This window comes from Nothobranchius furzeri, chromosome 3 (assembly GCF_043380555.1).
Source record: "Nothobranchius furzeri strain GRZ-AD chromosome 3, NfurGRZ-RIMD1, whole genome shotgun sequence".
NCBI classification, from domain to species: domain Eukaryota; kingdom Metazoa; phylum Chordata; class Actinopteri; order Cyprinodontiformes; family Nothobranchiidae; genus Nothobranchius; species Nothobranchius furzeri.
In genome coordinates, this window is record NC_091743.1 from 48246788 (window position 1) to 48270913 (window position 24126).

The 24126-nt window shown below is 41.2% G+C and overlaps 2 protein-coding genes and 1 long non-coding RNA gene across 4 annotated transcripts; 1 reads left to right on the plus strand and 2 right to left on the minus strand.

Moving 5' to 3' along the window:
• Window positions 1-1177: 1177 nt before the first annotated feature.
• Window positions 1178-18869, plus strand: pfkfb4b (6-phosphofructo-2-kinase/fructose-2,6-biphosphatase 4b). 2 transcript variants are annotated; one of them, XM_015959784.3, is made up of 14 exons: window positions 1178-1520; window positions 12644-12760; window positions 12848-12944; window positions 13153-13219; window positions 13307-13381; window positions 13464-13520; window positions 13676-13797; window positions 13868-14075; window positions 14168-14314; window positions 14397-14501; window positions 14583-14712; window positions 14835-14897; window positions 17020-17084; window positions 18035-18869. In XM_015959784.3, exons 1-14 carry the CDS (start codon window positions 1268-1270, stop codon window positions 18092-18094), a joined length of 1566 nt encoding a protein of 521 aa, XP_015815270.3. In that variant the 5' UTR covers window positions 1178-1267; the 3' UTR covers window positions 18095-18869. The 2 variants fall into 2 exon arrangements, with proteins under 2 accessions (XP_015815270.3, XP_015815271.1); XM_015959785.3 differs by lacking the exon at window positions 1178-1520 and adding an exon at window positions 10915-11133.
• On the minus strand, window positions 4532-11555 carry LOC139068853 (uncharacterized). The gene is made up of 3 exons (XR_011520109.1): window positions 11427-11555; window positions 8460-8538; window positions 4532-4648 (listed from the first exon to the last, which is right to left on the minus strand). It is a non-coding gene; the product is annotated as an uncharacterized lncRNA (long non-coding RNA).
• Window positions 18865-23765, minus strand: arpc4 (actin related protein 2/3 complex, subunit 4). The gene is made up of 6 exons (XM_070549246.1): window positions 23692-23765; window positions 22655-22773; window positions 22461-22572; window positions 22256-22351; window positions 19596-19766; window positions 18865-19310 (listed from the first exon to the last, which is right to left on the minus strand). Exons 1-6 carry the CDS (start codon window positions 23692-23694, stop codon window positions 19305-19307), a joined length of 507 nt encoding a protein of 168 aa, XP_070405347.1. The 5' UTR covers window positions 23695-23765; the 3' UTR covers window positions 18865-19304.
• Between the last annotated feature and the right edge of the window lie 361 nt (window positions 23766-24126).

The following is a 24126-nucleotide window of genomic DNA, read 5'->3' on the forward strand; positions in this document are numbered from 1 at the left end:
GAACCACAAAGGTGGAGCTGCACCAGAAGGTGGAGCTGCACCAGAGTCAGCCCCGCCCATTCCAGAATCAGCCCCACCCATTCCATCAGAGTCAGTACAATTCCTTCCATTTGTCAGACTTGATAGCATTCTGGAACCAAAGAGGGTGTTATAGCTAAAAAAATGCAAGATTGAGGACGGAGATGAGAAGTTAATTGAGCAGTTTTTGTAAAGTTTCCATATAATTAAAAATCTAACTTTTGGAACTTTTAATCATGTTATATTGTCATTTCCTCATAAGAAACACGCCAAAGCCATTTTTAGCCTCACTCATACATTTTCCTCCCATCTCAGCTTCAATTTGGTCTCCTCCCCCGAAGCGGCTCTGGTCTTGGTTCTCAAATCTGGATATTCTGTGAATTTTCTGACAAATTATTTCTGAAATGACTTCTACTGAGACACCGCCAATAAACCATACAACCCATCTCCGAGACATTCTGGAAAGCACAATTACATGTAACGCCACATAATTTATGTTAGGTGTGATGGAGTAGTGGTTAAGGAGTCAGGATGACATGCAGGTTTGCGCAGGTTCGCCTCCCAACAGTGGAAGTTTTAGGTAGTCTACAACCTCTTTTCTTCATTTCTAGCTACACTTGCCAGTACTATGTTTACAACAATTTACTGGTATACCGTTTAACATATAATGACTAATGTGTTTTTTTAATTTATTTATTCGTTTATTTAGCCAGTGTGAGTCCATTTGTGAGCAGAGTTTCAACTAAAATGCTGTTTAGGAACGACCAAATTCAAAGAACTTTTAGAGACATAAATATTTTGCTAAAAATAAACATTACAACTAAAATATAAACAAATTAAATGTTTCAACTGGCTAAATAGACTGCTGACGACCCCACCGAGAATCGAACCAGCATCAGCTGAGGGGAAAGCAAAAATTAACTCACAAGATCTTGCCACTAGACTACCAGAGCTCAATCAATAGACTGATATGCTGTTGTACACCAATTTTGTTAGATCTGCTGTGGGCAGATATTCGCTAAAAGAAATCTTTTCATTTCGAGATATATGCAGGTTTTGTCATGTAGCAAGTTATATTTATCTTGTTTAATTGGAGCATAGAACATAGCATTAACGACTGTAAACTAGTAACAGCCGTAATTCATGTGGGTCAGGTCAGTTTGCGATAAAGTGGAAAACAAACGGAAGTCAGTGGGCTAGGCTGAGTTTGCGTGAATGGGCGGGGCTGACTCTGGTGCAGCTCCACCTTATGGTGCAGCTCCGCCTTTGTGGTTCTGCAGCGAGCACCCTCTCGAATGCCATGCGGAATACTGAACGATCAGACGAAGGTGATCGTGCACGCGCTCACGTAAACGTCATCCTGCGCGCGCGCACACACCCACCCCATTCATTTCTGCCACCGCTCGGCACGTTACTCCACGCTGTCAACAACAAGAGGAAGAGACCTTCACCAGGGACCATGATGGGCTCCTGCCGCCCGAGAAACACGCAGAACAGAGCAGGTAGGAGGCTGTGAACCGGATCCCAGCTCCCGCTGTCTTTTCTGGCTCTTTTGTGTTGTTTTGACGCGCATGTGAGTCGGTGGTGTGCGCACGGAGAGCTGCGGAGCAGCTGGGTTTGTAAACAAGCCAGTGTCACGTAGGCTTCCTTCCGAGCTGACAGGAGAGGCGGAACCGCCTGTTAAACGAGTTAAAGGTGATTGTTCTGCAACGCGTGGTGCCTAGAGAACGATTTAGATGTTTTCAGCAACAGGAGCACGTCAGCAGCTGTCTGCTGAAGTGTTCTTTCATCAGATTACGCAAAACTTTAAAGATCTTCTGCAAAAACACGATGCTTTAGATTCAAGAAACCTGGTTCAGACATATTTAAGCTTTTTTAGTGGTAGTTTGGTTGCTTCCATTAAAATGTTTACATGAGCTTCATCAGCAGTAGGGCACTTGTTTACATTTGGCCCGGACTGATGTGAGAGCGCAGGTCCAGCAGCTGCTCCAGTTCATCACACACATGTCACTGATGCATGTGTAAGGCATTATTCATGGTACAGGTTCCTACATGTCTGCAGACACAAGGTACCCTAACAATATCAGGGCTCATGTCTTTGTTGTAATAAAAAGTTTGTTATGCAATTTCAGGAGTCATGTGTCATAGCAAGCCTGTTTGATGCCACGTTAATGAGCTGCCAGGTTAGCAGGCCCTGTGCAGATTGGTCACTGTGGTTTAAATGTCTGTGGCCTGAGTTGTTGTGGCAGATGCATTGTGGGGCATGAACACAGCTGGAGCAGTGTGTCTGCACCTAAACATCCAGACTGGAGGAGCTGAAGCTGAAAACAGAACAGAGATCAGTTATGTTTGTATGTTTGTTTATGAAATGGGGGCAGGGGAACATGAAACTGCTGCTTTGCGGTGTGGCTCATGGCTATTTCCTCAAGCTGCAAGACATTTCCAATGTGTTATAGCTGCAGTGAATACATGTGAAGGGGTACTTTGAGCCAACAATGGCCATCCTTTCTGCAGGATGTTTCTCCCCGTGCCTCAAATACTTCTTATAAAATCAGTCTTCTACTAAATGTTCTACTCTTCATCTTTTACGCTCCACAATCTTTATTTTCACAAATATATCTGTCAGATTTCTGTTTTACATCATCTGCCCCTCTAATCATTGTTCTCATGATCGCTTGCATTCTCGCGCTTCTCCCACCCTCCTGCTCGCCCTCCCTCCCTGTGTCTGCTTTATCTGGGGGAAAGTTCACCCGCTCACTCAGAATCACATTAAAGGCTCCAGGCTGTGCAATGCAATGCCACTACTAGAGTAGCAGTGTGACGGCACAGTGCACAGAGGGAGCTGTTGTGCATGTGTGTGGGTGCATCAAGGTTGATTTTGTTATTTCTGATATGTTTAGCCTTGTAAATGTAAGGAGATCTCAGTAGAGAGGTGGCATCAGTGTTGTGGCTTCGATGACATGTCACATTTGATTCAAGCCATTCTGAATGGATTTGGTTGGATTTTTTTTGTCCCTTTGAATGTAAAGAAATGGTGTCATGTTTGATTTTCATATAAGCTCTACTCAGTTCTGTAAACAAAACAAATGCATTTAAAGTCCAGGATATTGGAAACTGTGGACATAATTTCACTGATTTTCCAAGCCAAATTGGCCATTTATGTGCCACTACAGCTGTTTTGGTCAAATCTGGAAAATAGCATTATGTCTGCATGGTGGCAGTCAGAATGGAAAAAGAAGAAAGAAAACAATCTTTTATATAGGGCCTCTCACACCCTAAAAATCATGAGGCATTTAAAATGTAAAATAATTCAAATACAAAAATATTTTAAAAAATGGGTTAAAAATATGTTTAAAATGAGAAACAAATATGTGATTAACAATGTAAGGAAAGGAAGAGAGAAAATGAATAGAAAAGAGGGAAATCAGTGGATCCTAGGAAAGGCAGAATATGGAGAGGGTGGTGACGAAGGTCGAGTGAGTTTTGGTTGGCTATTCAGTAGCTTAATATGCTGCTTGTTCTGAATATAGTATACATGTTGTTGGTTACACGCGTCTTGCTATTCTTGTCGTTGGTTTTGTCATCTTCGCAAATCACAAAAACAGTTACACAAAATAGTAACCAGTAATGTGCAGTGTCTTGGGCAAATAACTTTCATTTGATTACTGATCTGGAAATAGTAACGCGTTAGATTAGTCGTTACCGGAAAAAAGTGGTCATTTTAGAGTAACGCGTGACTGGCATCACTGCTCCCCATGCACATGTGGATTCTCTCCAGGTGCTCCGGTTTTCTAGCCTGGACATGACCCACAGATGGAGCTTGGTTGTGGAGTGGAATCTGTAGTTGTCTTTCAAACGGTCTCAGCAAGCAACTGAACAGCAGTACCAATCAGAGCACTACACTACATCTACAGATCACTGCAGAAATCAGTCAACGGAGCAGTCCACCATACACCGTTGACACCAGAAGAAGAAACAAATACATCCTTATTTTAATTAAATTACTTAAAAACTAGGGCTGCACAATATATCGTAAATATATCGTTATCGCGATATCAGCATGCACAATATGCATATCGCAAAGAACAGATAAATATCGCAATGAACGGTCAGCTCAAATGTTTGCTACACATAATGCATTCTGTCAATCAAATGGAAGCATGATGTTTTTTTTAACAAATCAAATAGAGCTCTTCACCCATTTGGCCAGTTGGGTGGGTTCTCATAGGTTAGATGCCCACCCCCGAGGCGGATGGCACTTAATTGTGATGGCTAGCAAACACCTGAGTTAGCTTAGCTTAGCTCTTTCTGCTGATTCTGCTTTTCCCGGGATCTACTGATTGCCTTTTCTTGTTCATTTTCTTTTTCCCTTTCCTCACATCTTTTGCATTTCTCATTTTTATGCTTTTTTTATTTCTATGTTTTTGATTATTTTTGTTCCTGAGCTAAGTTTTTATTTATTGCAAGTAATATCGTCATCGCAATATTGATCATTGTTATCGAATATCGCAGGTTTTCCTAATATCGTGCAGCCCTATTAAGAACCATACCTGGTCATGTCTCGAAGAAAATTCCAAGTCTAAATTGTCCAAAGTATAGGGAGCCTAAGTCACTTCCACATCATGGGTCCCTGGAAGAATGAAAACATGAATGCAAGTCAACGAGGCTAAAAACTTTATTTTCTAATCCGCTTTGCCTTACGCCCTGGATCACACATATGTTGTACTGCTATTTAACCCTCTCACTGTCCTAATGGGTTTCACCCCGCGAGGAAAGTTGACCACTGAGAAGGATTGATGGTTTATCCCGTGAGGTCCATGTGGCAGGGGTGAGGAGTGAGCACCACCACTTTGCCATTTTATTTCGTTACCACCTTTTGATTGTTAACAAAATAAAATGACAAAACATTAAAAATACTATTAAAATGTTTGTACTCATCAACATTAATCACCAACATGGATCTCCTCCTCTCCTGCTCATTTGAAAATAAAATCCATCCTTCTTTCTTTCCTCAGGAAAACCTCCATGGCTCTGTCATACAGTTTATCTGTGCGCTTCAGGTCCATGAGTAGATCCTTTTCTATGGACATGGAGGCTAATGCTGAAAGCCGTGTCTGTCCGGTCGTGTTTCTGGCGTAAGTTTTAACGCGCTTTAATGCTGAGAATGAGCGCTCAACAGAGGCTGTGGACACCAGGATAGTCAGCCAAACAGGCCCATGCTCTCACTCAGGTCTTTGCTCAGAAGAAAATCATGTAGATCAGTGGGACGTTTCCCTTCAAATCAGCCATGGCATATATTACAATCAGTTCTGTTTTACATCGGGGAAGATCCAACAGTGGTCCGTGGCTCTGTGTTAAGCTGGAGAAGGCTGCTGTTGGGAATTTTTTTCTGGATGTCTGAAAGTGCTGGGGGTCAAGAAGGGAGTGAAACATGAACATTTCATGGTCCTGAAATCGATTCCTTGTCTGGGAAAGAATGTTGTCCAGAATGCTGTTGTGGAGTTTTTGGTAATGTGCACGGAGATCACCTTGCACCGTGCTTTGGCCTCTGCGCACACTTGGACCACCGAGGCGCGCATTGCTTCTTCATATATCTCACTGAAATTGCCCCTCTCTTGCTCAACTTTGTCACAAAACTCATTCAGCCTGGCCATGCAGAATTGTACATCCAATGATTTGGTCTGCAGTATTCCAAAAAGCACAGCCGCATACTCAAAAATCCCATTGAATGTGTTGAGCAAAAAACAAAACTAAATCCTCCAGCCGTTAGTTAAATTCAACTGCAGAAAGCACGGTGTCCTCATCGTACCCGTCGTGGTGGTCCAATATGTGACCAAACAACTCCTTTAGAGCAACTCTCTTCTCAAAGACTGCATTCACCAATCTTGATGAATATTGCCACCGTGTTGGCGCAACACGAGGAAGACGCCGTTTGCACACATCATCCAGCAACTGTGTGCGCTTCGAGGATCTGGAGAAAAACGCAGTGAAGCCATTCAGATTGGCGAAAAAGACCTTGCACTCTTTAAGCTTTGAGGCCCCTTGAGTCAGCACTAAATGAAGACGATGTGCATAACAGTGAATGAATAAGGCCATAGGTGCCTTTTCCTTAACTTTAGCCTGCACCCCGTTTAGTCCAGATGCCATCACCACTACACCATCGTAACACTGTGCTACAACTCTGTCCAAACAGCATTCATATTCCTCAAGAATACAGAAAATAAGTGCAGCAAGGTCGTCAGTTCGCCTGCCAATAGTTACATCCACAAATTTGACAAATCGCTCCTTGACACCTGTGGCTGTCACGTAGCGCAGGACGAGTGCCAGCTGTGCCATGTTACCCACGTCTGTGGTTTCATCAACCATGACGGTGACAAAAGGGGCTCCTCTGATCTCCATTTTGATCTCATCTCCCATCAATTTAGCAATAGCATAAATGAGGTTGTTCTGTATTCTGCCTGATGTCCCAGTAAAGACCCTGTTGGTGGTCAGGTGGTAATGCAAGTCGGCGTCATGTTCAGCAAGAAAAGATAAAAGGTCCACATAATTACCTCTGTTTAATGACTGGGGGTTGTCATCATGTCCCCTAAATGAAAGTTCCTGTTTACCCAAAAACATGACACAATCCATCAGCCTTTTCAATATCTCCCTATTGTTCTTCACCTTTTCATTGTGGAGCTCCGTGTCCCTGCGCACCTGTTCGCTGAGCTGCAGATCCACTCGGGTGTCCCCAAAGGTTTTTAAAAGCACCGTAGCTTGTAAGTGCCCAGCCGTACTTTGGTGTCTCTTTGCTGCCTTGGTGAAATAACTTAAATTGGCAAACCCAGTAAAGCTCCAAATACCAAATCGATCTGATGCGAGCAACAGGCATTCCCAGCAGAATAACCTGCAGCGGTCCTCTGAAGCTGTTAGCCATGGGTACCGTAGTTGCTTGCCTGAAAATGTCGAACAAATCCTTTCCCCTGCTGGGACAAGCCAGCTAGCATTGGAGTCGGATGACCTGTTCTCATAAGATCCATTTTTTCTTGAAAGGTCCGTCTTGAAAATGGCGTGGCAAAAATCTGCAACCATGTCTGTCCCTTCTCCTCTTTCAGCCATCATGTGACTTAATCTGCCTAAAAACACAAGCTAGCTGAAATCTGATTGGATAACACCCAACCTTGGTATTTTAACACTGGAAGCAGTGCAACCAAGTGGGTATAATAGGATATAAAGAAAATAGATGAGTGAATTTTTTTTATTTAAAAATATTTACCAAAGGGAAAAAAATACATTTACATTTTTGAGTAAGTTTAGGCCAGCAGAGAAGGCTTTGCTGGCCCTGACTGCCCACCACTGGCTAATGCTAATGGTTAGCTTCTACTAGCTGAGATGTTCTCTGCCGTTTCCTGGACGTTAAAAACAACAGCCTTTCCTGTTGCGAGTCAAGATGGGTGAGTCCATGAATGTTCAGTGACAGTGTGATGTAGATCTGTCAGGCTTTTCAAATCCTAACGTTTCATCACCTATTTCCTTTCAGAAGCTAATGCAGGAGATAGGCGTATTTTCTATTTTCATGTTCAGCCTGCATGAAAAATTCAGAGTGACCAATTATAATCCGAAATAATCATTAAAAATGTTTTTTAAGTGTTCCACACAGGCCCCCACAATGCGGCTCAAAAATTGAAGCAATCCCGGAAGTACTCAAAATTGCAGTTCCACCCTCATCCGCTGGGGGCTGGTGTCAGAAGCGAGCAAATCCTCATTGACTCCCATGTTAAAAATACCAATTTCACAGCAGAAATAAACATGTTTACAGCCTGGTACCAAAACATGTTTTTGGTTTAAATGATCTAGTTTACACTCATGACAACGCTGAGGGGGGTGAATTTTTTTCTCACTCTTCTGTTTAAGTGTATTAAAAGCCTAAAATTCTGTATAATTAATGAGCATCCGACACACGTGACCGCAGAGCTAGCTTCGTGGAAAGGCCTCAGTAGAGCCTCGGTCTGGCTTGGAAACTGAGGTCTCAGAGACCTCTGTGTTCCACCCGGTTTTACCCAGCGGTCAGCCCGGCGTATCTCTGACTCAGAAGCTCTGGTGTTGTGCACAGTTAACTCCAGTTGTAGCTAGGTTGCTACCTCCGTTAGCTTAGCTCCCACCTCCGCGTTAGCTTTGGGTTAGCTTCAGGTTAGCTTGTACCTAGTTCGACTGGGTGTCGTCAGTTGATCCCAGCCTTACAGCCCCACCCTCAGCTCCACCTCTCTTCCCTTTTGTGGAATTTTCTGGGCTTGACGGAACCTGTGACACAGTCAAAATGGCGGTGGTGGCCACCTCCCATTTCCCCTCAAAAACATGATATTGGAGCCTTTGGAAACCCATTGTCCAATATTCATATGTCGATGGTTCCACACCTTAAATTGTCCCAAGGAGTGAGTGTGTGATTGTTTGTTTTTGTGTACCTGTGATAGACTGGAAACCTGTCTGTCCCCTACTTCCTGCCCAGTGGCGGCTGGAAATAGACACCAGCTCTCTGCGACCCTGCATAAGCAGTTTAGAGGGAGAGATTATGAGAAAACAAGTCTTGAACATGGCGATAACATGTTATCACTCACAGAGAGAGAATCATCAGCAGGGATATCACAGGTTAATAACAACACAATTACGTTTCAGACTTCCCCAAATTTGATTTTTTTTAAAAGCACGACGATGATACAGTAATAGGGCCTTTTTTAAAACTTGTGGCCAAGGTATGTGCTTGTTATTTAACAAGTGTGAAGCATATAAGAGACAGAAGACCTGTAGTGACTGGCTAATGTGGTTTGGCAGGAGGCTCCAGACTGAGACTTCTGTAAAAATGCATTGCACCAGTTGGTGTGCTCATGTTAACATGTCTGTATAAAGTGAAATAAATAAATATGTTTATGAGGTTATTGTATGACAGTATTTTGTGTAATCTCTTGATGCCTGGATTACTGGAGGACACATGTTAGCTGCTCCATGACACATTACACCTCTGACACAATAAATATTTAAAGTAAGTAAGTCAAATTTTATTAAAATAAAACCTTTGAAGATAAAAATCACAAAGTTCTCTACAATCGCAGACAAGCGGAGAGACGTACAGAGAAATGGCAGAACACAAACAGGAAAAGAAAGAGGGCAAGAAGCGAATCAACAAAATATTAGAATGGAAGATACACAATAATAAGTAATATTACATAATAAAAACTTGAGCTGCTTCACAGTAAAGGTTGAACTAATAAGGTCACTATCTGGTTCGTTTTATGTATCTTTTCTAGTTTATGAAGCTGAAAATTAAACCTATGGGTTTTGAATCATGAGCCCACAGTGCCATCTGGCGGCAGAACTGTGGTACTACATTGTTTTCCATTGGGGGGGAAAAACAACAACCCTCCTCATGCTTTGTTTCAGGTCAGGATGCTTTCCTTAAACTCGTTTCAGGTAATATTACTGTTTTCATTCTCAAATTCACACGTTGTGCCGTTTTTTGTGACCACCCCCCCCCCCCCCGCACATGTTAATTCAAAATAAGTTATTTAGCAACAAGAGACAGACGATTTTTGGTTTTTTGAAGTCTCTTCGGTTTCTTTTTAAAGTATAAAAAAACACAAGTACCAGGTACATTTTATGAAAAAAAAAGTTAGGATTTATAAAACTGCTGATTTTGTTATCCTGGCTAATTACAGCAACGTCATGTGGATTTTTTTATGAGTTCATGACTTTTTAACATAAACCCTAAAAGCTGTCGTGATGAATGGGGTTATTTGCATCTGAATTCCAACAACTCACAAATGTTTAAAAGATTTTCTTTCAGTTTAACGAGAGCCCAGCCTTTGTTTTAGATAAAGAGGAATTTCAGGGCCATTTTATTGTCTTGATAAATATACACGTTACCCGCTGTGAAACAATTAGTTATTATTTCGTTTTTAAATATTTCCCAAGAACTCACATCTGGTAAATAAAACAGAAAAGCAAGTACAGAAGCACGACGCTGGGTGCACAACATGTTTATAACACTGGTGTTCTGTTGTGTCTGAGTGTGGCACGTATCAGAAGCCGTTGACCTTTTACCATCAGCACGATGCGTGGTTTTGACTTCATGAGGTCCGTGCCAGGGTCGTGAAAAACTCAAGACTTTAAGTTTTCATCAGGATGTGTTTGTGAGCTGCGTCCGGGCAGCACGGCCTTCATTCAGCACTTATCTTCTCTGATTGGCTGCTGACTCACTGAGCTCTCATCTGATTGGCTGAACTCTCAGATGCATTCGCTGCCCATGCGTATCGCATGTGAACAACGCAGCTTGTCCCCGCTTTTCCCTTGCTCTACACTTACAACCATTACGGTACCATTTCAAAAGCCATTTTGTGTGAAATCGGAGCAAGACCGCCTGTTCTGTCTGGACTTTTGAGAACATTTAAATCAAGGATTGAAAAACACGTATTTTATTTAATTAAGGGTTTTTAAGGAAAAACGGGAACAATAACACAAAAGAAAACATCGAGTTGTTATGTTGTTATATATTGAACTAAACGAATGTTGGTGCTTTTTCTGTTTCTATTTTATCATTTTTTTTATTCCGAGTGCAGTTTAGTGCCTTTTTAATATTTCATTAGCTTTGATTAAAATATTTTCTCATATTTAGTTAGACAAAACTCCAAAAACATTTTTTTAATTTTAAATAACGAGGACACGTCCTTAATTCTCCAATGCAATACATTTGATATTAGGCCTTAAATGAACAAATGAAACAATAATTCAAAATTAATATGAAATAAAACTGACATTCAGATAGTGTAAAACGAGACGCCCGATAGAACGTGTTGTTTTTGTTCTTTTGTGTTTTTCTCTGCGCTCTGCGCTCAGATTTTACGGTAATGAGAAACTGCTGTTCCTCAGCTGATATGAGGCACCCACTCCGCGACTGCCTCTTCAGTGAGACTGCGAGGACCGAAGCCCACCGCCTCAGTTTGCCGTGAACAGCTTAGCATTACGAATCAAAGATGTTAGACAACGAGGAGATCTTGTTGGATACCCATCCGCGGGAGCTCACGCAGAATCCGCTTAAGAAGATCTGGATGCCGCACAGGAATGGCCACATTGCGCACAGACGTGGTAAGGAGATACAGCTGACCCGCCGGCAAGTGCGCATAAGGATGCGTCGGGGTTTTGCAGATTTTCTTTTCCCCCTCCTTGTTGCGTTTTAGTTTGCGAGCGTTTTCATTTTAAAGCGACCACATATATGAGATGTTTTGTTTAATTTTATGTTATTTTACGCGCGCCCGGCTGGCTGAGATTTAGCGTGCACCCTGTTCGCAGTATTGCATCATGCTCATCTCTCCTATGGACATTTAGGTGTGTTCGCACGATGGCACACATTAATCCATTTAGCCAGGACCAGCACTAACCTGTCTGCTTTGATCTCACACACATCTGGTGGTTGGGTCTGCTTGTTTCTGCTGACTCCAGCTCTGCTTCCCTCTGAACCCCTTTCCATGTTTTACAAGCTGCAGCTAGTTCTGTCCGGTGTCTGGCACAAAATGTTTCTCCCTATTCACGTCAATCTCTTTATGCCAAGGACATCACACAGGAGCTCTTGCAGGTCCAAATCACCTACAAATGTATAGTTTTACTCTTTAGGAAGAAATCTGAACTGTAACATAATAATAGTAGTAATAATAATAATAATAATAAAATAATAATAAATTTGATAATTAAAATGCTAACTATTTCTGAGCGATGTAATTGTATGTGGTTTTATTTAACTGTATAGTGTTTCGTTGTCATTTTATATGCAGAAGAAAATAGTAAATGTAAATGCCCTGTATTTGTTATAGTGCCTTCTAGAGTGCTAGAACCCCCCAAGGTGCTTTACAACACACTCATTCACATGCTGGTGGTGATGAGCTACAATGTAGCCACAACTTCCTCTGCAGCACACTGATGGAGGCGAGGCTGCTGAGCTCTGGGGCCAACAGTCCTTCCGACCACCACCAGCAGGCAATGTGGGTTAAGTGTCTTGCCCAAGGACACAACAGCATCATACTCTGCCGAGAGCCGGGGTCGATCCTACAACCCAATAACTGGACAACCTGCTCAATCTCCTGAGCTACTTACACAATTAGTCTGACCTTTGACCCACAGCATTCTACGGTTTATTTAATCAGTGTGTGACGCTGGTTAGTTAGTTGAGTTAGGCTTTGCCTGTGACTAAACTGTGTGCAGAAGCCTTAGTTTTTCTGCTGTAGTTGGAATTCTGAGAATCTTTCTGCAGAAATGTAGGTCACTGTCACACACAGCTGACTTTTTTCGTTGAACTTTAGCACACTTTTTTTGACTGATTTAACCCTCCCACTGTCCTACTGGGTGTGACCCTGCGAGGAAAGTTGACCATTGAGCAGGACTGATGGTTTATCCCTTGGGTTCATGTGGCAGGGGTGAGGAGTGAGCACCACGTCACCCCTGCCACACGAACCTCAAGGAATAAACCATCAATCCTGCTCAATGGTCAACTTTCCTCGCGGAGTCACCCATAAAGACAGTGGGAGGGTTCATCACCATCTATTGAATCTACAAAGCCATGCGAGATGGGGTTTGAACTGCGTATTTGTCTGCTTTTATCCAGTATGTATGACAAACTGTCCAACCCTCATTGTGACCGTTGGACTTCCAGCCCGAGGGAAGACTTACATTTCAAAGAAGCTAACTCGTTACTTGAACTGGATAGGCGTGCCAACCAAAGGTACCGGCCCCCTTCCAACTTGTGCTCTCAGATATTTACATGTCTGTCCTGCTGTGTTTAAATAGTTCTGTCTGTCACCTGTCACAGAGTTCAACGTTGGCGATTATCGGAGGGAGTGCCTGAAGATCTACAAGTCCTTCGAGTTTTTTCGGCCAGACAATGAGGAAGGTGTTAAAATCAGATGGTGAGTTAGGGTTAGAGTTCGTCAAGGACTGGTCTGTAAAATAACCCATTTTGGGGAACGAAAGTCTGCTTTTCTGTTGTCACTGGCATGCAGCCTATCACCCTGATAAGTCATGTCTGATTGCATTAACTGTGTGTCCGCATGTTGTAACATTATGATGCGTCAGCAAAATTCTAGTCTAAAAACCTACTTCTGTGTCCCTTTACAGGCAGTGTGCTATGTCAGCGCTGAATGATGTCCGTCAGTACCTGAGTGTTGAAGGAGGACAGGTTGCTGTAAGTCCTTCAGAGTGTCCCTGAGGCCCAGTAATCCCAAATACCAGCGCACCTCTGAGACTAAAGTGTCTGTTCCTGTTGTTTCAGGTGTTTGACGCCACAAACACAACAAGAGAAAGAAGAGGAACTATCATGAAGTTCGCTGAGCAGAATGGATTCAAAGTAGGAAACGAGCAGGGCATAATAGGTTTCTAACCTTGGGGTGATTTCCGGGTTTGTTCACTTTAATTTCTTGTAAATGCAGGTGTTCTTTGTGGAGTCTGTGTGTGAAGACCCAGAGGTCATTGCTCAAAATATTGTGGTAAGTCCCATCCCATTTGACTACTTTTATGAATATTTATTTTTAACAATAAAACACAATGTCCCCTACCTTGCAGAGATCAAGCTCCTATTTAGATTGAGCTTTTCTTAGCATTAACAGGATTAAAGCTCACGTCCTGGTTTCTGTCGTTGCAGCAAGTTAAGCTAGGGAACCCTGACTACATCCACTGTAGTTCAGAGGAGGCCGTTGAAGACTTCATGGAAAGAATCAAGTGTTACGAGTCCTCCTACCAGCCTTTGGATGAGGATCTCGATAGGTAAAGAAACAGGAATCGGTAAGAAAATCGGCTCCGTGTTCCAGGTGTTTGACTGATTTTCCTTTTCCAGCGACGTGTCGTACATAAAGATCATGGACGTGGGTCGTCGTTACCTAGTGAACCGTGTCGTTGACCACATCCAAAGCCGGATTGTCTACTACCTGATGAACATCCACATCACTCCGCGCTCCATCTACCTCTGTCGCCACGGTGAGAGTGACCTCAACATCAAGGGACGAATCGGGGGAGACTCTGGCTTGTCCGATCGAGGAAAAGAGGTGCGTTTGTGTGCATTTTTTAAATACGTCAACATGTTTTGGAGGAAAATAGTATTGCATGGATAATTGTGAACTGATATATTATCATCCAGTATGCCAAACGTCTGAGGCACTTCATCGAGGAACAGAAAATCAATGATCTAAAAGTTTGGACCAGTCAGATGAAGAGAACGATCCAGACAGCGGAGTGCCTTGGAGTGCCGTATGAACAGTGGAAATCTCTAAATGAAATTGATGCTGTATGTCCACCTCTGCTTTTATTAATTGAATACAATATTATTTAATGTAAAAGTCTAAACCTTTCATCTCTTTTCTAACAAGGGTGTCTGTGAAGAAATGATGTACGAGGAGATCCAAGAACATTTCCCTCTAGAGTTTGCTCTGAGAGACCAAGACAAGTACCGCTACCGCTATCCAAAGGGAGAGGTGACGAAGTGTTTCTTATTGATAAGCTCATTAGTGTTGAAGAAGGCTCTCGTGTTTTATACGCTCATGCTCTTTTCATAGTCGTATGAAGACTTGGTTCAGCGGCTGGAGCCTGTGATCATGGAGCTGGAGAGACAGGAGAACGTTCTGGTCATTTGTCACCAGGCTGTCATGCGCTGTCTTCTTGCATATTTTCTGGACAAAACGTCAAGTAAGGATTTAGTGTTTTATTGTCTTTGTCTGTTTTCTTATTTTCGTTTTGCAGCTTGACTTTCTTTAGCTAATGAGATCATAAATGGTACATTTAGATTAAAACTGACTTTGTCCCCACAGGTGAGCTGCCTTATCTCAAGTGTCCCTTGCACACCGTGTTGAAGTTGACACCCGTTGCTTATGGTGAGCGTTTTCAACACTTATGAGTTTATCCTGTCGCAATAAACCATTCATCATTATTACAGAATAATCAAAAACAAAAATGAAAAGAGCTGCCTGACATCAGAGGAATGTATTGTGATCATTAGTGATGGAGGGTCACAGCAGATCATTGTCAATAGTGTCACTTCGTTGGTCTACTGACCCCTGCTGGATCTGAAATATCTTTGCCGACAACCTAATTGGGGACCCCAGCTGACTGATATATTTAAAATATACAAAACATAAATAAAGTGAAGGTGTGTCACTAATTGTGAAAAGTGAAATGGTTGTGAAGGTGAAGTTGATTATAGACTTGGCTTTGAGGCAGACTGAGTTTTTATTAGTTTTATTAATTTTCATGCATTTCTCTGTAATGACTCAGCATAATGCTAGTTCAAAAAATATGTACTTTTAGCAGAAATGCATGATAGACGGAAGACATTCCTTCATTTAAACAGTTTAGCGCCTCAATGACGGGTGAAACAGCAACCGTTTTAGTCACATGACTATTTCTTAAACGATAGGCAAACCAACACTGGGTCTCGCTACATGAGCTACATGCGCTGACCCATCAGTGTTATGGGCTCGACACACGGGAGGCGACATCGCCTCTCCTCCATTCAATTTCAATGAGACATACGCAACAACGCGATAATCGCGGGTCTCCCTCCTACTAAGCGAAACGCGAAAAACGTGCGTGTGAAATTTTGCGCTCGTGCACGTGTCGTGCATAGGCGACCCAGCGACGCGATCCCAGAAAGTTGAAACATTTTCAACTTTTCATCGCTGTCGCTCGGACGAGGACCAATCAACGGAGGTTTCATTCACTGACCAATGAGCGGACAGGATGCTCCGTACATCTCCGAGCAAACATGGAGGAGAAGTTGACTATTATTATGTTTTATAAAGTAAAATCAGAAGTGAGATTTCACATAACTCTAGCAGCACCTTGTGAAACATCACATCTACCACTTTTTTAACTCTGAACCGCTTAAATAACCTTAATTTCCTCCAACCTGACACAGCCAAACAAAACAACAGAAGTTTCGATTTCGCCATGGAACAGAACGAGTAGACGGCTTTGCCGCTGGCCGCTGCCGCGGATCGCCTCCCGTGTGTCAGGTATTAAAAGCGACGGCGACAAATTTCGCTGATCGCGGTCGTTTGTCGCCTCCCGTGTGTCGAGCCCATTACACGACCCATCACCAATTAACCTACTTAACTCGGATCCATAAATCATCTACTCGTTCATTGCCACCCACGTATCCGGGTAGCAGGGGCAGCAGCTCCAGCGGAGAAACCCAAACCGCCCTTTCCCAAGCAACCTCCACCAGTGTGACCCCAAGGCGTTCCCCGGTCAAGATGGAGATATACTGGCACCTTGTCTCTAAAGCTGAACCCAGCTACCCAAGGAGGAAACTAATTTCATTGTCTCACTCTTTCGGTCATTACCCACAGCTCACGACCATAGTTGAGGATTGGGATGAAGATTGCCTGTTAAATTGAGTGTTTTTATTCGTCTTATTTCCCGCTTCACCTCAACAGGTTGGTTTAGCGTTTGGATCACAGCAGATGCTGCCGCTGTCAATCTCCCGTTCCCTTCTTACCCCGTTCGCAATTAAGCCCTCAACAGAGGACCGTCCACCTCGCACTCCCTTACTGCCAACCAGAGATTGCCCCTTTCAGATTGCTCCTTGAACTGTCAACTTGCCGGGTTGTAGAAGTTTGAGTGCCCTAATAATCCTAGGAGCACAAAATACGAATCGTTCAGGTGTACAGCAAGATTCTTGAACAGGACATAACTAGTCTTGTGTTGATACCTGGCACACAACTTGGGAAAGAATTGGTTTTAAATTAAATCTTTAGGTATCTTATCCCAACTTGCTTCAATTTCTTTGGATAAATCTATCAAAATGCTGAAAACTTGGTATTGATTTAAAGGAAACTTTAAGCACCCAAACACTTATAGAACATATTAATTTAAGACCAGTCTGGATCATTAAAAGCAGTGTGGAAAGAAATTATAGAGGGCGCCAAACATTGTGCCTAATGTTGTATCACTTCACGGACTAACTTCTCTTGTAATCATCGTTGTTTGTTCCAGGATGTAAGGTGGAGTCTGTGTACTTGGGCGTGGATTCTGTGAACACACACAGAGACAGGCCAGAGGTACGTATCTCAGCCAGTGTACAGAGATGTCTCTCTGCAGGTGTTTAACTTCACTGCGTTGTCAAGCCAACATCTGTGAACTACAGCTAAATCAGGGGAGCCTCTCTTCCTATCCAAAAAGACTGTGACTTTGTTTTCTATCCTCTCAGCATGCACATCATGTCCTCTTATGTTCACCCTGAAACCTCCTTTTTAAAGCCACCGGGCCGTTGGTGCTGATGTGTTATTTTGCTCGTAACACATGGAGATTTAAGACTACATCATTTAATCAACTGTGACTAATATTGACTTTCTTTAGGGCTTGTTTTTTTATATTCATCTCAGAAAACAGATGTCACTCAGTAGATACAAATACAAATGTGTTTTTGAGTACGACTGAACTTATACAAAATGTATGAAGCCGCTGTTTAATAATAGATGCACAATTTCACCATCAGCAAACTAATCCTTGTAATAATCTCTGTTCAGTCAGCCTACTTTATCATGTGAAGAGGAAATGTGCAGTGTTTACTGATCAGTATTGGTGCCACATCACTGTTCAAGCTCAATCTGTAATTGAGACTCAAATCAAATGTGACTGGTTTCATGTCAATTTTGATGCCTTGTAAATAAAAATAAAAGTTTTTCACAAATTACGGTTTCGTTCTAAACTTTTATTTGAATAAAACTCCTGGACATTTCGAAAGGGAGACTTATTATATTAGTTAAGGGCTGAGTTCAGTGTGTATTATTTTTCCTCAGGAATCAGTAAACAGACATATTTTTCCAAATCACTAATCTGACACCCATTATTTAAATAATTACATTAAATTTTTTTTTTTGTATGAGATAGTTTCCCCAGCGCACTAAATGTATTTTTGCTTAAAATATTAAAAATAAATGATCTTTAAGGACATAAAAAGTGATGTAAGGAGTAAAGTGTAACTTTCGTTTCTTGTTGGGGTTTTCAGAACGTGAATGTGCAGCGCAGCACTGAAGACGCTCTGCAGACGGTTCCGGCTCATCTCTAATTTCAGCGACTCCTGTTTTACCCGAGAACCCATCCAACTGTCAGTTTAGGGACCTCCGGACATCAATGTGAAAAAGTGCCGTTCAGCAGAAGTACTGCATCATTTCTCTGGACTCCTTATACTATGACTGTCTGTTGAGGCAAACTAAAAGCTTCTTTAAAAAAACAAAATCTGTGGATCTACAGTTACTGGTGCTCTGATGTTCAGCATCGTTTCCATGATTACAGTCCATATCCACTTCATACCAAAACTGTTCATGCATACATTTTATTTTCCACCAAACCTGTGGTAACTGTATTTTAACTATTTTTAATGTGTTTTCTTTAAAATAAAGGGACACAAAAAGACCGTGCATGAAGCACCCAACATAAATAAAACAAACATTCCAGTGGTGTATAGAAAACAGCTGGCACTTTGTAAATGCACAAGTATTTTGGTTTAAACTTTGTTTGGAGTGATGACTGTAGGGAAACCAAATATGATTTTTGGTGTTTTTAACCTGCTAATATGATGAATCAGTCATATTCCTTTACTTCAGGTATTTTTTAAACCCATCGACAGTATCTGCCACAACTTCAAACACCTGTATTTTGTCAGGAGTATGAGCTACGGTACTGTGTTCGTAAACAAGTCTCTGGTGTTTAAACTACCTGTGTTATATGTAGTAATACACATTGTACATGTTTAACAATCAGCTGTGAATTTATGTTTAATATTTGCAGTAAAAACAAATAAGTTCATTTGTGACGAGCAATAAATGAATGAGTCACTAAAATGCAAGTTAGTTTTTATTCAGTTCCATTTGTGTTGTGAAAAAAACATGATTGCCTTTGGAGTTTGTTGTAACAAAGCACAGCAAACTGAAATTTATGTGCATATAATAAGTGTATTTATAGAACTTTAAAAACGTTTAAATGATCTAAAAGCAAAAACTTTATCCTGCACATTGATAAATATTTTCTCTAATGACCGCCCTGATCTCCAGCGTTCCAAAAGCAGGTTTAAAATGTGAATATTCATTATGTACAAACATCAATACTTTGAGCACAAGGTCATTTTCAGACTAAAGTCTTGAACCGTGTTGGTCTGTACAGTCTTACTGTACGTCTCATGTTTCTTCTCTTGTCTGATCACATCTGTGAGGATCTGCTCAGCAACGGGAAACGCTCCACAGTGATTGCAAAAGGAATGTGTACCAGAGTTTCCTCTTTCAGAACTGCAAAAACAAAAGAAAAACAATATAAATTCCCTACCAAGAGAATGGTAAATGGCCTATATTTGTGTAGCACCTTCTTAGGTCTCTAGAACCCCCCAAGGCGCTTCACAACACATTCAGTCATTCACACACTAGTGATGAGCTGCCCTGTGGCACACTGACAGAAGCGAGACTGCCAAACACTTGAAATGAGTTTCCATGATGACAAAAATGTTGCAATAGGAAAGACTCTAACCAAAAAAATGACAAGTGTCGGAAAGATCGTACGATAAAATCACCACTCACGTTTTTGAGGAACTCTTCGGCGACGATTCGAGCCCTGGCGTTCACCGAGAGTTTCATTTCACTGATCTCTTTATCAATTTCCTCCATGAAATGAATCACAAAGTCCACTAGTTTGTGTTTGTACATCTGTTCGGTGTGGAAGTTGGTGATGAGGAAACTGATGTCGTAGCCCTGTAGGGTAGGAGACAGACGAGCTTCATCACGTTTAACAGATGGAGAACTTAAAGAGTGTAAAACCATAACAGTCGTTTTATTTCAAAATCACATTGCGTGCAAAATCAAATTGTTTTTCCTGATTTGTTACACTACTAATTATACAATTTAACACATAGCTGGAGTAATGATTTACTTTGGTGAATGTGTGAGCAATAATTTATAACGAAAGAGAAAATATTTTTATAAACAGGACAAAAAAGGCATTTTTGTCAAACGTTCAGACAATATTCATGTTTTAGTTTTTTTTCTCTCTCACAAAAAGCTTTAGTAAAAACAAAGATAACTTCATTTATCAGGAGCTTATTAGTTTAATGTATTTCAGGTAGGGATGGACAATATATCGCCATCAATATCGGTATTGGCCGATGTTAGTCATTTTTTAACATATCGGTATCGGTTTGACCGGGCCAATATTAGCAACTGATATTTTTTTCATCTTGGCTCCATTTGTTTGCATGTTTCAGAGGGTGAGGGGGAGTGATGTGTAATTGTTAGTCATGTGAACAGAGAATGAAATCACCTCAGAACCGTAGATGTGTGTATTGTGTGTGTACATAATAACGTAAATTCAGCTTTAATCATTTTGATTTCATACAAAATCTGCTGATTTTAGAAGCATTAATGTCAGTATATCGGTTAGGGCTGCAGCTATCGAATATTTTTGTAATCGAGTACTCTATCGAATCTTTTTTTCGATTAATCGAGTACTCTAATAAATTACTCTTTTGTGTTTGTAAACCATTATATCATATATTGATGAGCCAAGATGGCGCCGAGTATGGCTGCCTCGTCGCGAGCTCCACCAAGTTCCAACATTACACGCTCCATACTGTACATTAATGCCACTGTTTTGCACATACCAACCTCTGTACATTTTATATCTCTTATCTTATTGTTTACTTTATTCATTTGTGTACATAGATTAGCCATTTTTATATTTTAATTGTTTTTACATTACTGTATTTTTGCACAACTCTATTGCTGTGAAGCTCGCACACAAGAATTTCACTCGCATGTACTCTACCAGTGTACCTGCACATGTGACGTGACAATAAAAGTGATTTGATTTGATATCAAATAGCATGTTATAATTATGAAAGACCTCTTAAAATGAGCAAGCAATTGCCAGTTATTCTTCAAGTTTTATTCAAAATTAGTTTGCATAACTTCAGCACTTCAACTTTACTTCACAGTAAACAAATGCCTGTGCAAAAAATAAGTATACAACCTGAGCCGATTCTCTCCTCGTGCGAGAATCTGCTAGCCTGCAAGCCAGACAAAAACTAGGAGGATAACGCTGCGAGCGGCTTCGGCCCAAACAGAACCAGAACCGCTCACGGCGCAAACAGCTCGCCGGCTGTTTCCCTATTAACACACGTCCGTTTTAATTTCTACACTTTTTTTTCTCACACTAACAAGGATTGTCGAGAAAGCATGTTTGCTGTGGTTTTGTCAAATTATACTGATCACAAAACATTTATTTACTTTCTTTCGTTTTCCTCTGCCACTCATAAATACCCGTGTCCTCCTGCAGAAACACCGAGGGACAACGGACAACAACACAATAAAAAGTCCGACGTGTTGTGTAAAAACTGCTATTTTTAGCACATTTTAAGTCCGACGTGTTGCTACCAGATGTACGGTGTGAGCTGAAACTGAGTGCTACAAACGAAAAAGTCGCACAGTGCCTGCAGAATATATAGAAATACAGGCTAAAAAGCATTATCTTGTAGAGGCTCCGAGTTCCCTTGCAGAAGTTACATTTACAGGTGCTGCAGCACGGAGGATGTGGTGTTGTAGTAGGCTAAATCCATGTTGTTACAGTATTTATACTGGACTACGTTTTCCACCTTACGACGTGAAAAATGGTTCCACAACTTTGACATTTTCTGTCTTTTTCTCACTCCACCGGGGTACAAGTTGTCCGCCATGGCTTAAGAGAAAGTTAAGTTATATTCGCTACTCGCGTGTGCAATCAGTCCAGTGGGCATGTGCGTCACTTATTTCGGTCCGGGTGAAACATGACCCCGTGCGTTTGCAAAGCCATGAATTAATTAAATATGAATTAAACGAATCCTCGAGGCAGAGAATTTGACTCGAGGATTTTTTGTACTCGAATTATTCGAGGTACTCGAGGAATCGTTTCAGCTCTAATATCGGTATCGGCAAATATTGGTTATCAGCCATAACAGTGATCTCAATAGCAGATATCGGTATTGGCCCAAAAATGTCATATCGGTGCATCACTAATTTCAGGGCATTACAAGGATCCATCCAACTATTTGTTACATTGCATTTTAAACTTAGCTAGACTTTTGTGTATCTGTTCATTTAACAGTTACATTTAAGTTTGCTGTGATTCTTAGACTAATTTAAACACATTTACTCAATACGCCTGAATTAAACCTTCCAGGTGTGTCTGAACCACTTCAGGAGTTATTTACCTCCACTGGTTTCCTCCTCAGGATGAAGAAGTTTTCTGCTCTCATCATCATAAAACGCATGAACTTGTGGCACAAAATCTTCTCGATCTCATCTGCCTACAACAGAAAATTAAATAAAAAAACAACATTAACGGATAGTTTTCATTTCTGTTTCAGTAATAATTCCAACAAGCAGTTGGGTGAGGATCTCCACATGATCACTGACCTGCTTGACAGCGATGCTGACCCTGACAGAGTTGATGGAGCCCTCGATCAGTACCTTCTCCTTCTCATTACGACTGATGATGACTGGTTGGAGGAGCAACTCTTTACTGCTCCTGAACATGAAAAAAAAAATTTATGTTCTGTCCTACAATCAGTGCGCGCTATGCGCTCTCACTGCAGTGAAGTTTCACCCACCTGACCTCCACTTCTGGTTTGTTGTGTCTTTCCACCACCTGTGAGGAGAAATTCTCCAGGCAGAGAGCAGCCTGCAGCGTGGCACGCACAGCATTGAGATACGGACGCAAGGTTGCCGTCTTGAATGTGAAAAACAACAATCTGAGTTAATTCCAAAGACCACCAACACTAACTAGTTTATAAGAAATTCTGTGGATCTTTGTGTTCCACAGACTTGAGCCTGATTTTCACTTCATCTAAAAGCAATGTAGGGAATGGCTGCCTGAGATACCAACTACTTATTTCATTCGGTTTCTTTATGCCAGTGAAATTCAGTCCTGGTCATTGTTGCTCTGTGTTATAGCCAGTTATGAAGAGTCAACTAGGGAGCACTGATGGGTTTGATCACAAAATCCAGTTTCCTGATAGACATCTACAACTTCTCCAATACATAAATTATCTTTAAAATTATGAGCAATTATTGTGGTTTTACGTTGATATGTATTTCCTTATTTCCCTTTAATATGGTCTCATGTCTCGCTGTTGCATAATACATGTGAAAATTAATCTCTGGAAGAACAAAATCTCAGTGTTTCACTGCTAAAACATTCACCTGTAGAGAATGATTACTTCGAATCAAAATTCTTTATTTTAAGGTTAAAAGCTGGTACTTTTCAGGTATGAAACAAAGCTGCTCCAGTGAGAAAAATCACCATCTGTCATCTGATGCTAACAGGCTCATCAAATACAACCTTAATTTCCGCAGTTAGCATTATGTTCAGCAACAAACGAAGATCAAGACATTTTAATTCTCAGAATCTGAAAGATCTACAGCAGACGACGATATTATCGGCTTTTCTTTAACCAGGAAAACGATTAGCTGATGATAGCTAGCTTAGTTAGCTTTATTTAAAAATGACCGAAGAAAATAAAAGGAAGCTTTCGCACATGGCTGAAGAGACAGTGCACGAAAATTCTATTTGTTCTACTGACAATTTTTATGCAGGCAGTTGCTGAGAGTCAATGTTTAATGTGCAAAAGGAGTCAAATGTTCTTACCATTTCTAAATATCATGGGATGTGGCTAAAGGCGGAAGTGACTATCTTTGCTACTTCCGCAAAGACACCGGAAATGAAGAGAAAAAATAAAAGCGCATGTTGGGTGTTTCGTGTACTCGGTTGTGTGTGCTTTCATCGTAAATATTTTTTACGAAACAGTGTTTTGAAATAAGAATAACGAAAACATCTACAGAACCAGGACTGTAGTGCAACGCCGCTGTTTAATGAAGTGTGGCTTTTGAAGCTGATTATGAATGAATGAATGAATGAATGAAATCTTTATTTCGAACATTATAATAAAAATAAATATAGCTATTATAACAATAGTAATAATAACAAAGTCATTGTAGACATTAAAAATAAAATCACACTGATAATCACACAAAAATTAAATTATCATGTTCTGTTCTAAAAGGAGTAGGAGGAAGCTAGTGC

Coding starts and splice junctions, on each gene's coding strand:
- pfkfb4b (XM_015959784.3), top strand. CDS start 1,268: ATGGTGCAGCTCCGCCTTTGTGGTTCTGCAGCGAGCACCCTCTCGAAT. Junction 13,220..13,306: donor TTGAAGGAGGACAGGTTGCT/GTAAGTCCTTCA, acceptor CTGTTGTTTCAG/GTGTTTGACGCCACAAACAC. Junction 17,085..18,034: donor CACACAGAGACAGGCCAGAG/GTACGTATCTCA, acceptor TGGGGTTTTCAG/AACGTGAATGTGCAGCGCAG.
- arpc4 (XM_070549246.1), bottom strand. Junction 22,573..22,654: donor AAACCAGAAGTGGAGGTCAG/GTGGGTGAAACT, acceptor TTTCATGTTCAG/GAGCAGTAAAGAGTTGCTCC. Junction 19,767..22,255: donor TGAGGAGGAAACCAGTGGAG/GTAAATAACTCC, acceptor CCTACCCTACAG/GGCTACGACATCAGTTTCCT.